This window comes from Hylobates moloch, unplaced genomic scaffold (assembly GCF_009828535.3).
Source record: "Hylobates moloch isolate HMO894 unplaced genomic scaffold, HMol_V3 SCAFFOLD_2, whole genome shotgun sequence".
NCBI lineage: Eukaryota > Metazoa > Chordata > Mammalia > Primates > Hylobatidae > Hylobates > Hylobates moloch.
This window is the reverse complement of record NW_026652277.1, coordinates 117,312,302-117,325,599: the sequence shown is the minus strand read 5'-3', so window position 1 is coordinate 117,325,599 and position 13,298 is coordinate 117,312,302. Positions and strand designations below refer to the sequence as shown.

Below are 13,298 nucleotides of genomic sequence, written 5' to 3'. Positions count from 1 at the left end.
TCTGTCACCCAGGCTGGAGTGCAGTGGCGCGATCTCGGCTCACTGCAAGCTCCGCCTCCTGGGTTCACGCCATTCTCCTGCCTCAGCCTCTCCAAGTAGCTGGGACTACAGGCGCCCGCCACCACGCCCGGCTAATTTTTTTTTGTATTTTTAGTAGAGACGGGGTTTCACCGTGGTCTCGATCTCCTGACCTCGTGATCCGCCCGCCTCGGCCTCCCAAAGTGCTGGGATTACAAGCGTGAGCCACCGCGCCGGGCCTAGGACATCAAATTTAAATTGATGGAGGTAGGTTTGTAAATTTGGGGGTAGAAAGATCAAATTTGCCATCTGCTTATGTCTCTTTTCCCTTATAAAAGACTAGATCAGTTTTTGACAAGTTAGTTGGGAGATGGAGGGGTTAGAGGTTTAAGGAAAGTGAAGAAGATTTGAAATAGCTTTGTGGATAGTATGTAAGTTGACCAGAAGGTGAAGTGAATAATAATGGACCTAGTCTCCTTTCTTAAGAGACTTTCTCTCGACATGGAAAAAATGGTTAATTGGGTTCATCTAGGATTGGGTTCTGCGAGAGAGGTGATGTAGTCCTTAAGGCTCTGCACAAGTATTCCGGTTCAACTCTTTCTGGGTACATGTAATGCTGCACTCTTTGTACATGGGCAACCCCTCTCCATGTCTGCTTGAAGTTAAATGTGCCACGTGACTTGCTTTAGGAAGCAGCTCTCCATTCGCCATTTCCACTTCTCCCTGCCCTGCTGTAAGGGTCATGGAAGGACTTGTTGAGATGCAGCCTCTTGTCAGCCTGGACACTATAGGAAAATATGAGTGGCTGATCAGGCAAGTTGGAAGAACTGGGAAGTTGCTATCAGAGAAAGGGATACTTAAATTAGTGATTTTATAAGCTGGAACAGTAGGGGAGAGTAGATGAGGAACTTTGGAGGGAGAAGGTAGAGATGAAGTGCTCAAGGAACTCAGAGGCTTTTTACGTGTTCCTAACCCCGAAGCCCTTAATTTATTGCAACTTATTTCAGTAGTGATGACCGTTGGACTTAATGGTAAACTTGAAAGCTCCCTTATTGTGAAATATAGAATGAATAAATCAAGATTGGGAATTTAGTACTGAATTGAAAGATTCATTACCTTGATCATTGAAAAGTAAGTCAGCAACCATGAAAATTACGATGTTGCTTAGCCACCAGGCAGGATAGTAAAAAGGTAGGTAAGCTACTCTAACAGAGACTCCAAAATATAGTAGTTTTAAAAAATGCTTAGCTTGTATCTAAAATCTTTGATAATTAACTGAATTTTTAAGAAATATAAGGGATAGAGGTAAATAACACCATGAAGAAAGAGACAAATTCAGTGTGAGACATTATACAACTGCTGTCGAAAGAGTATTCTATGGGCCCCCAGCAGTGGCTTCAGTTAGAAGCTTTTTAGATAGGTAGAATCTCAGGTCTTGTGCCAGACTTGTTGAATCGGAACTTTCATTTTAACAAGACCCTCAAGGTGACTCATGCACTGGCCTGATCTCTTTAAAATGCTAAAGTCTTAGTCAAGTAAAAGGTTGGAAGAACTGTTCTGTTAATAGATTAAAATATACTAAAGAGATATAACCAATATAAAGTGCAAACCTTGATTGAATCTTTTTCAAAAAACCAGCTCTAGAAGACAATTTAGGGTCAACTAAGGAAATTAGAATATGATGGAATATGAGATGATATTAGAAAATTATTAATTTTCTTAGATATGATTACATTGTTATATAGGAGAATGTGCTTATTTTAAGAGATACATGCTGAAGTATTTACAGATGAACTGTCAAGATCTCTACAACTTTCAAATAGTTCAACAACAACAAAAAATATATATATATATATATATATACACTCACATACACATATGTGTCTCCCTATACACGCATATTGATATTTAGATAAAAACAAACATAGCTAATTGTTAATCGGTGTGGAATTGGTGGGGCACCATGGCTCATACCTGTAATCCCAGCAGTTTGGGAAGCCAAGGCATGTGGATTGCTTGAGCCCAGGAGTTCGAGACCAGCCTGGGCAACATGGGGAAATCCCATCTGTACTAAGAAATACAAAAAAATTATCTGGGGGTGGTGGTTGCACCTGTAGTCCTAGCTACTTGGGAGGCTGAGGTGGGAGTATCACCTGAGCCTGGGGAGGTCAAGGCTGCGGTGAGCTGAAATCAGGCCACTGCACTCCAGCCTGGGCAATCGGAGTGATACTGTCTCAAAAAATAATAATAGCCGGGCACGGTGGCTCATGCCTGTAATCCCAGCGCTTTGGGAGACCGAGGTGGGCGGATCACGAGGTCAGGAGATCGAGACCATTCTGACTAACACAGTGAAACCTTATCTCTACTAAAAATACAAAAAAAATTAGCCAGGCCTGGGCCGGGCGCGGTGGCTCACGCTTGTAATCCCAGCACTTTGGGAGGCCGAGGCGGGCGGATCACGAGGTCAGGAGATCCAGACCACGGTGAAACCCCGTCTCTACTAAAAATACAAAAAATTAGCTGGGCGTGGTGGCGGGCGCCTGTAGTCCCAGCTACTCGGAGAGGCTGAGGCAGGAGAATGGCGTGAACCCGGGAGGCAGAACTTGCAGTGAGCCGAGATAGCGCCACTGCACTCCAGCCTGGGCGACAGAGCGAGACTCCGTCTCAAAAAAAAAAAAAAAAAAAATTAGCCAGGCCTGGTGACACATGCCTGTAATCCCAGCTACTTGGGAGGCTGAGGCAGGAGAGTCGCTTGAACCCAGGACATGGAGGTTGCAGTGAGCCGAGATCCGTCACAAAATAATAATATTAATAATAGTAATAATAATATAAATGTGGAATCTAAATAGTATATGCGTGTTCATTATACTGTTCTTTTAACTTTTGTAGATGTTTAAAATTTTTCATGATAAAAAGCTAGAGTGAAAAATCCCCAAAAATGTAGTAGCTTAAAAAGATAGAAATTTAATTTTCTCTTAATATTCCAGCACTAGTCGTACAACACAGGTAGAGTGGCTTTACTGTGCTTGGCTTATAGCTTCCATTTTTGATCCAGTGTGGCTCATCCAGCTCCTACTATTTCCTTGCTAGCAGAAGGGAGGAAAGGGTAAAGAGAACTCATTATCCAGAAGCAATACTTACTCCGTTGATGAAAACTTTAGTTTTGGTCATTCATCTGGACATCATATATTTAGGGGCTGTGTCTTGGTTCAGCCTGGTTTAGCAAATTATTATAGACTGGGTGGTTTAAACAACACAGACTTATTTCTCACAATACTGGGAGCTGGGAAGTCCAGGGTCAAGATGCTGGCAAATCTAGTATCTGGTGAGGGCCTTCTTCCTGGTTTATAGATGGCCATCTTCTCTGTATATCCTTATGTGGATACAAAGGTAGCTTTCTAGCCTCTTATTGTAAGAGGCCAGTCTCATTCATGAGGGCTCCACCTGCATGACCTAATTACTTCTCAAAGGCTTCACCTCCAAGTACCATCACTTTGGGGATTAGATTTCAACATATCAATTTGGAGTGGGGACACAAACATTTAGTCCATAACAGTATAGTTGGCAAAAGCCAATGGAATATACCATGTGTATACTGATTTAACAAAGATTTATTTCATTTCAAATGATGTTCCCCTCTTCTTCATCTGCTGATTTCCCAGACCAATTGAAATTGAAGTCATTTCAGTTTTAATATGCATTAAATAAAATATAAAATTTTAATTTTGAAGACTAAAATGTATGAATTTTTTTCCCTCAATCCCTTCAGTAAATAACAGATGCGGGTGAAAGATCCAACTAAAGCTTTACCTGAGAAAGCCAAAAGAAGTAAAAGGCCTACTGTACCTCATGATGAAGACTCTTCAGATGATATTGCTGGTAAATTGTGATACTTGGCATCCCAAATAGTGTTGAGAAGAAATAACAATGCAGTTGACCCTTCAACAACATGGGTTTGAACTCTGAGGATCAACTTGTACACAAATTTTTTTCCACCAAACCTAGATGGAAAATACACTATTCTTAGGATGCTGAAAACTGCATACTTGGCAGGCTGACTTCCTAAATTCAGATTCCACAGGGCCCACTGCGGGACTTGAGTATGCACAGATTTGGGTATATGTGGGGAGGTCCTAGAACCAACTACCCCACTCCACCTCCCTGCCTCAAGTATCTGAGGGAAGACTGTATATATTTTTAATTAAGAAATCTGTTACTCTTTATTTTTACTGTTTTCTGTGTAAATATTGGAATCACCTTGTCTAGTTCCAAAAAATCCTGCTGGCATTTTTATTAGGATTTTGTTTAGTTTATAACATGAAGTAACTTAGATTGGCTTTTTTTTTTTTTTTTTTTTTTGGTCTCTTTCTCATGGCCTATTAAAACCATGTCACCAAGCCACCAGAGCTTGGCAGATGGCTTTTGGGAGCTGCTGGCCTCAGGGCTTGGTTTTCTCTTTAGCCTCATGCTTTTGATTTGGGCCTCTGAGGATTTTCCTCACTTTCTTGCTAGCTCTCCATTTAAAGGGATATTTTTAATATATTTTTTCCATTTTAGGTATACATAATTGCATACAGCTATACACACACACACTCACATATGAGTGCCTATGTCTTCTGAAATCCGAGTAAGTTCTAAGGATTGTACCAACGTCAGCTTCCGGGTTTTGATATTTTACTATAGCAGTGCAAAACATTAACATCAGGGGAGGCTCACTGAAGGGTGAATGCGACCTCCTTGTATATTTCTTTGTACCTTCCTGTGAATCTAAAATTAGTTCAAAAATTTAAACTGTAATAAATTAGGGACATCAGATAAGGTCCTAATGATATTTAAAGAGATAATTCAGACATCCTTTAGTGCAGCAAACTGGCTATCCTGAAACATCATCCAATTTTAGTACATGTATAGCTTTGTATAACCACCACCAATCAAGATACTTGACTGTGTCATCACCACCCTATGTGCTGTCCATTTATAGCACCACCCTCTGCCTTGCGTCCATTGCCCCCTACAACCATGAATCTCTTCTCTCATTCTATAATTATGTTATTTCATGAACATTATATAAATGGAATTATATAGCATATATCTTTTGAGTTATTTTGTGTGTTCAATCTCTGTGCTTTTTAGTTAACAGCATTTAATACTTTTGAGGTTTGCTCAGTAATGGTAGCACTTTGGTGTAGCAAAGAAAATGTTGTGATTTTGTTTTATCTTATTCAGTAGGTTTAACTTGCCAACATGTAAGTCATGCTATCAGCGTGAATCATGTAAAGAGAGCAATAGCTGAGAATCTGTGGTCAGTTTGCTCAGAATGTTTAAAAGAAAGAAGATTCTATGATGGGCAGCTAGTACTTCCTTCTGATATTTGGTTGTGCCTCAAGTGTGGCTTCCAGGTAAGAAAAGTGTTATTTATATGTGAGTTTTTCTGAAATGTTTTCCTTAAATGCTTATTGTGAGTTGGACTGTTGGTCATGCGTGGGAGTTAAGATAAATTTATTCCAATTTAGAGAGAAATTTTCCAGGAATGAACTTAAAAATGATTGTTAAGGTAAAGTAAAAGGTATGCTATGTTCAGAAAGTAATCAGGTGTGGTTTATAAATACTTGCAGAGGGAATTCAACCTATTTGCAGTAGTTCCCATATCTGGACCAGTCTTTACCTTTTGTATTTACTTAGGAAATGGATCCACCTTTCAGATTAATTTTTTTTTCTCTCAAAACAGATTATTCTGCTGCTTTTCAAAATAATTTAAAATCTTAAAGTTTAAAAGTTATTGATATCTGTAATAAAGGAATTTTCTAATGAAATTAAAAGTATATACTTCTTTAAAAAAATAAGAGAAATCTTCATTATCTCACACAAAATGTCCAGAAGTAAGGCCACTTCAGGATTAGTTAATTTAATGGAAAGAACATTAAAAACTGAGGTTTATTCTGTTTTCTGCTGTGCCATCCTCAACCTCACGGTTGTGTTCCTCTTAAAAAAAAAAAAAAAAACCTTCTGGAAAGATTCAGCAGATTTGACTTCCCCTCATGTTGCATTAACCAGAATTGCATCTCATTTCTTTACTTACCTAGTGAGGGAAATCGCTATGATTGGTCTGTGTCTCAGTAGTTCTCAGTGGGTTGGGGTGAAGTTGTGTACAGGACTGGGAAATGTGTGTTTGCGGAAGGGCACCACTGGCCTGCCAGGATGCTGGGTGTTCCACAGTGTGCACATTTTCAAATGATAGGGAAATTAACTTTGCCCATGATTGTTTTAGGTAAATACTGTATATTGAGCATGTTAGCCTGTTTGCAAGAAATTAAATTTAATGAGAATCCATATTACTTTTTTGAAACTTTCTCCTCTGGCCTGAAATTAAAAACAAAACTTTTCAGTATAAGTGTGAGTATAATTTAAGTTTTGATTAATTTGAAACAAACATTTGTAAGTCATGCAAAATAAAATTCTGTTCATCTTCAGGGATGTGGTAAAAACTCAGAAAGCCAACATTCATTGAAGCACTTCGAGAGTTCCAGAACAGAGCCCCATTGCATTATAATTAATCTGAGCACATGGATTATATGGTAAGTTAAATTTTGTTAGTTCTTGTGTCCACTAACCACAGCCCCCCAATTTTTTTTTTCCTTAAGCTTTTAAGGTAAAATATTTAAAGATGTTCTATCAGCTTATTTTTTGTTGTTGTTGTTGTTGTTGAGACAGAGTCTCGCTCTGTCGCCAAGGCTGGAGTGCAGTGGCGTGATCTCGGCTCCATGCAATCTCTGCCTCCTGGGTTCAAGCAATTCTTTTGACTCAGCCTCCTGAGTAGCTGGGACCACAGGCGGACGCCGCCATGCCTGCCTCATTTTATGTATTTTAGTAGAGACAGGGTTTCACCATGTTGCCCAGGCTGGTCTTTGAACTCCTGAGCTCAGGCAATACGCCCTCCTTGGCCTCCCAAAGTGCTAGGATTATAGGCGTGAGCCACTGCGCCCGGCCTCTCTACTTTTCTCTAACATTTTCCTTGTATAATATAAAGAAAAATTCTTTTTAGTTGATTTTTTTTTATGGTAAACTTGCTAATACAGAATTCTAGTGTTGTAGAGAAGGAAGATACTTCAAGCAGTCAGGTCATTTTCTGAAGGGAGAGGGAAGAGCTGGGCATAAGTAGCTTGTAAAAACTTTTCAGGTCATTCTGCTGTTTAATCCTGGTTGAGAACCTAGTCCAGTTTCCTATGTTACCTGTAAGGAAACTATGTAATATTTACCTTTGTGTGGTTATGAAGTAAAAATCCAGGTACTAAAACATGTTTTTTGTGGGGCGCGATGGCTCACACCTGTAATCCCAGCACTTAGGGAGGCTGAGGTGGGCGGATCACTTGAGGTCAGGAGTTTGAGACCAGCCTGGCCAATATGGTGAAACCCCATCTCTACGAAAGATACAAAAATTAGCTGGGCATGGTGGCGCACGCCTATAGTCCCAGCTGCTCAGGAGGTGAGGCAGGAGAATTGCTTGAACCTGGGAGGTGGAGGTTGCCACTGCACTCCAGCCTATGTGATAGAGTGACACTCCGTTTCAAAAAAACCAAAAACAAGTTTTTTTATTTTCTAGTTTCTTATTAGCATATCACACTGTTTCGGTGGTATAAATGGACACTATGTTGAAATGCTTCCTCTGTGTTTTACAATAATTTTCCAGCTTGAATCTATGGACTCATAAGGGTTCCTTGAATGAATTTTCAGGAGTCCTCAGATTTTCTTTAACATAAAAATATTTTGTCTAAAATTAATATAAGGGTATTTTGGCTCACAGAAGAGGTCTTCATCTTTAATACAGCCAGAAGGGTTGGGCACCAGCTGCATTTGTGTTTTTCTTTGTTGTTGTGAGTCCCACCAAGTAGTATTATTGGGGAGAATGAGGAAAGGACAGAGAGAACTTAATATATAAATGATGCATTGGAACCAAGGGAGACAGCAATGGTGCCATAGTGTGGCAGTTCAATAAGGATTTCACTTTAGTGGTCTCAAACTCTAGGTGCATCAGAATCTCAGGGAGATCTTGTTATGACAGATTGCAGGATCCCAGTCTTAGAAATTCTAATTTAGTTGTTCTGGGGTGGAGGGGCCAGAGAATTTGCATTTAACAAGCTCCCAAGTGTTGCCAGTGCTGCTGGTCTGGAGACCACAGTTTAAGAACTACTGAATTAGAAAAAGGTGGGTAAGAAGATTTTGAACATGTAAGGTAACATTGGTGTAATGCATTATTATTTTTTTTTTTTGAGATGGAGTCTCACTCTGTCACCCAGGCTGGAGTGCAGTGGCGTGATCTCGGCTCACTGCAACCTCTGCCTCCTGGGCTGGGAATAGCTGGAATTACAGGTGCCCACCACCACGCCCTGCTAATTTTTGTATTTTTAGTAGAGATGGCTGGTCTCGAACTCCTAACCTCAAGTGATCCTCCCGCCTTGGCCTCCCAAACTGCTGGGATTACAGGTGTGAGCCACCACACCTGGCCATAATGCATTATGTTTATAAAACACTTTGAACACTTTCCAACACATGTTCTTAAATGATCACTGGATCTCATGAGGATAAAGGAAACAGGTAATTATAATATACAGAAGAAACAAATTAATATGATGTATTAATGAGTAAACTTAATTGAGGGTAGTTTTCTGAATTGGAATGTGCTTTTGAAAATGTCTTTCCTAACCCTCTACCTCCAAATAAGCGCCAAGCAAAATAGAACAGCTATTTCTTTGAGTCTTACCCATCTCTATATGTAATCAAGCTAGAAGCCTAGCAGTTATTTCCTTCCCCTTTTTTATCTTATTTTATTTTTTAGCCTGTTAACAAAAGTAGACAGAGTGGTATAATGAATTTACCTATACCCATCAACCAGCTTCAGTTGTTGTTGTTTTTCCAGCTTTAAACATTATCAACTCACAGCAAGTCTTGTTTCATCTAGGCCAGGATTTCTCGATCTCAATACTATTAGCATTTGGACTGTTAATGCTCTGTGATTAATTCCTTCTTGTGCTGTTCTGTACGTTATTGGATGTTTACCAGCATCCCTGACCTCTACCCACTTAAATACAAGTAGTGGTCCTCTCACCTCTCACCAGTTGTCAGAACCAAAACTGTCAAATGTCCCCTAGGTGGCAAAATCACTCCTCATTGAGAATATCAGTGATTCTCAACAACAACATTGAGAATCGCTGACATTGTCTCACTCACTTCTCCCTACCCATGGCAGTTATTTTGACACTTCCCTTTCCCTCCTCTTTTTTTTTTTCTTGAGACGGAGTCTCGCTGTGTCGCCCAGGCTGGAGTGCAGTGGCGCAGTCTCTGCTCACTGCAAGCTCCGCCTCCCAGGTTCACACCGTTCTCCTGCCTCAGCCTCTCCGAGTAGCTGGGACTAAAGGTGCCCGCCACCACGCCCGGCTAATTTTTTGTATTTTTAGTAGAGACAGGGTTTTACCGTGGCCTCGATCTCCTGACCTCGTGATCCGCCCACCTCGGCCTCCCAAAGTGCTGGGATTACAAGGGTAAGCCACCGCGCCCGGCCCCTCCTCTTTAATTTGTTTCTGTTTCTACCTGCAAATATATATAAAGAATGCCCATTTCTCTCCAGATCCTCTGCTACTATACTAATCTGTTTCTGTTCCTAATGCCCTCCAATCCCTCCAATCTAGTTTATCACATTAGTGAGAGTGATGTTTTTAAAGTGTAAGTTAGGGCTGGGTGTGGTGGCTCACACCTGTAATCCCAACACTTTGGGAGGCCGAGGCGGGTGGATCACTTGAGGTCAGGCATTCAAGACCAGTCTGACCAACATGGTGAAACCCCGTCTGTAATAAAAATACAAAAATTAGCTGGGCATAGTGGTGCACGCCTGTAATCCCAGCTACTGGGTAGCTGAGGCAGGAGAGTCACTTGAACCCTGGAGGCAGAGGCTGCAGTGAGCCGAGATTGCACCGCTGCACTCCAGCCTGGGAAACAGAGCGAGACTCTGTCTCAAAAATAAATAATAAATAAAGTGTTAGTTGGACCATATCATGGCCCTGCTTAAAAACCCTCTGGTGGCATTTCATTATACCTAAGATAAACTGCCAAAACTTTCATTTCAACTGTAAGTCTCTGTATGAATTGTCCTCCGCTTATTTCTCTAGACTTACCTGGTGGCTTCCCCTTTGTATTCCCTCCCATGTAATTTAAAGACGAAAGTAACTAAATACCAACTTTGTTGTCTGATGTGCAAAATTATTGAGGATATTTTCATAATATTTTCTTAAATTTTATATTTTTTCAGGTGTTATGAATGTGATGAAAAATTATCAACGCATTATAATAAGAAGGTTTTGGCTCAGATAGTTGATTTTCTCCAGAAACATGCTTCTAAAACACAAACAAGTAAGTTAAACAATTACTAAAGTAATCTGTGTTAAAATACAGTATTTCATATAAACAATTCATAAATTCATAAAGAATACTTTAGATTTTACTGTGACAGCCCAGCCAATAATTTGAATAAAGATATTATGAGTATTGGCTGGGTGCAGTGGCTCATGCCTGTAATCCCAGCATTTTGGGAGGCCGAGGTGGGCAGATCATGAGGTCAAGAGTTTGAGACCAGCCTGGCCAACATGGTTAAACCCCATCTCTACTAAGAATACAAAAATTAGCCGGGTACGGTAGCACATGCCTGTTATCCCAGCTACTCGGGAGGCTGAGACAGGAGAATCGCTTGAACCTGGGAGGGGAGGCAAAGGTTGCAGCGAGCCGAGAACATGCCACTGCACTCCAGTCTGGGCGACAGGGCAAAACTCCGTCTCAAGAAAAAGAAATATTATGAGTATCATGCATTCTTAGGTGGCAACCTTGTTGTATGTTTATATAACCAATTTGAGAAACTGAAGTATGTCGTGTTTAGATCATGGGCTTTGAAGTCAGTCCTAGTAAGTTTGAATTTAGGCTTCCCCACTTATTGGCCATGGTCACTTTTATTGCTTAGTTTCCTTATTTATAAAATTAGGATGATAATTCTGTCTTATGGAGTTACTATGAGGCCTAGAGATAATATTTTCTAAAGATTTAGAAATAGTGCATGTAAAAATACTTGCATCGTACCTGTATTAGTCTTTTCTCGTATTTCTATAAAGAAATACCCAAGATTGGGTAATTTATAAAGAAAAGAGGTTTAATTGGCTCACAGTTCTGCATGTTGTGCAGGAAGCATGCTGCTGGCATCTGCTCAGCTTCTGGGGAGGCCTCAGGAAACTTTCTTTTTTTTTTTTTTTTGCACACAAAACAATAAACTTTTTCTAAAAGTACATATGAACAAAAAGATGCATATCAAACATATTAGGAAGGTTGCACATGGGAAGACGAGGAATAGAAATGGGGAGTGGGAATTAAAGAAAATAAATGAGAGAGGGACTTTGTATGGATCAATGATAATAACTCAATCCTCTATTTGACAAAGAAGAAGGAGAAGGAAGAGGAAGAAAAAGAAAGTGGGATAAAGGATCAGAAAGGGAGGAAAATAGAAAAAATTAGAGTATGACTCCAGGGTAGACCTGTTTTGTTGTCGCTTGGTTCGTTGGTTGGTTTGACAGTTGTATTTTTCATGTTTCACCATGTTGGCCAGGCTGGTCTCGAGCTCCTAGCCTCAAGTGATCAACCCGCCTCAGCCTCCCAGAGTACTGGGACTACAGGCGTGAGCCACCACATCGCTTCTGGCCTCTGTGGTAGACCTCCCAGACGGGGCGGCCAGGCAGAGGTGCTCCTCACTTCCCAGACGGGGTGGCCGGGCAGAGACGCTCCTCACTTCCTAGATGGGGTGGCGGCCGGGCAGAGGGGCTCCTCACTTCCCGGACGGGGCGGCCGGGCAGAGGCACTCCTCACATCCCAGACGATGGGTGGCCGGGCAGAGGCACTCCTCACTTCCCAGACGGGGTGGCCGGGCAGAGGTGCCCCTCACATCCCAGAAGGGGCGGCCGGGCAGAGGCGCCCCTCACTTCCCAGACGGGGCGGCCGGGCAGAAGCGCCCCTCACTTCCCAGACGGGGCGGCCGCGTAGAGGCGCCCCTCACTTCCCACACGGGGCGGCCGGGCAGAGGCGCCCCTCACTTCCCAGACGGGGCGGCCGGGCACAGGCGCCCCTCACATCCCAGAAGGGGCGGCCGGGCACAGGCACCCCTCACATCCCAGAAGGGGCGGCCGCGCAGAGGCGCCCCTCACTTCCCAGACGGGGCGGCCGGGCAGAGGCGCCCCTCACTTCCCAGACGGGGCGGCCGGGCAGAGGCGCCCCTCACTTCCCAGACGGGGCGGCCGGGCAGAGGCGCCCCTCACTTCCCAGACGGGGCGGCCGGGCAGAGGCGCCCCTCACTTCCCAGACGGGGCGGCCGCGTAGAGGCGCCCATCACTTCCCACACGGGGTGGCCGGGCAGAGGCGCCCCTCACTTCCCAGACGGGGCGGCCGGGCACAGGCGCCCCTCACATCCCAGAAGGGGCGGCCGCACAGAGGCGCCCCTCACTTCCCAGACGGGGCGGCCGGGCAGAGGCGCCCCTCACTTCCCAGTCGGGGAGGCCGGGCAGAGGCGCCCCTCACTTCCCAGAAGGGGCGGCCGGGCAGAGGCGCTCCTCACTTCCCAGACGGGGCGGCCTCGCAGAGGGGCTCCTCACTTCCCAGATGGGGCGGCCTGGCAGAGTCGCTCCTCACATCCCAGACGATGGGCGGCCGGGCAGAGGCGCTCCACACATCCAGACGATGGGCGGCCAGGCAGAGACGTTCCTCACTTCCTAGACGGGGTGGCGGCCAGGCAGAGGCGCTCCTCACCTCCCAGACGGGGCGGCCGGGCAGAGGAGCTCCTCATAACCCAGACGATGAGCGGCCAAGTAGAGACGCTCCCCACCTCCCAGACGGGGGGCAGAGGCTGCAATCCCAGCACCCTGGGAGGCCAAGGCAGGCGGCTGGGAGGCAGAGGCTGCAGCGAGCCAAGACCGCTGCAGCGAGCCAAGACCACGCCACTGCACTCCTGCCCGGGCAACACCGAGCACCGAATGAGCGAGCCTCCGTCTGCAGTCCCAGCACCTCGGGAGGCTGAGGCGGGGAGAGCACTGGAGGTCAGGAGCTGGAGACCAGCCTGGCCGACATGGCGAAACCGCGCCTCCAGCCAAAGGAGAAAACCCAGGGAGGGGTGGTGGCGCACGGTGGCAATCCCAGGCAGCCCGCAGGCCAAGGCCAAGGCAGGAGAATCATGGGAGCTGGACGCAGGGAGTCTGCAGGAA

The 13,298-nt window shown here is 44.1% G+C and overlaps 1 protein-coding gene across 7 annotated transcripts in view; it reads left to right on the top strand.

Annotated features, from left to right (window-relative positions):
• Positions 1-22: 22 nt before the first annotated feature.
• Positions 23-13,298, top strand: part of USP45 (ubiquitin specific peptidase 45) — an 85,953-nt gene continuing 72,677 nt past the window's right edge. For all 7 annotated transcript variants that reach the window (XR_009212435.1, XR_009212434.1, XM_032155669.2 and 4 more), the window contains exons 1-5: positions 23-285; positions 3,788-3,897; positions 5,245-5,417; positions 6,490-6,593; positions 10,319-10,419. Coding sequence is in view for 5 of the 7 variants with exons in the window: in XM_032155669.2 (XP_032011560.1) it covers positions 3,798-3,897; positions 5,245-5,417; positions 6,490-6,593; positions 10,319-10,419 (478 nt within the window). In the remaining 2 variants the exon portion in view is untranslated. The remainder of the gene's footprint in view (positions 286-3,787; positions 3,898-5,244; positions 5,418-6,489; positions 6,594-10,318; positions 10,420-13,298) is intronic.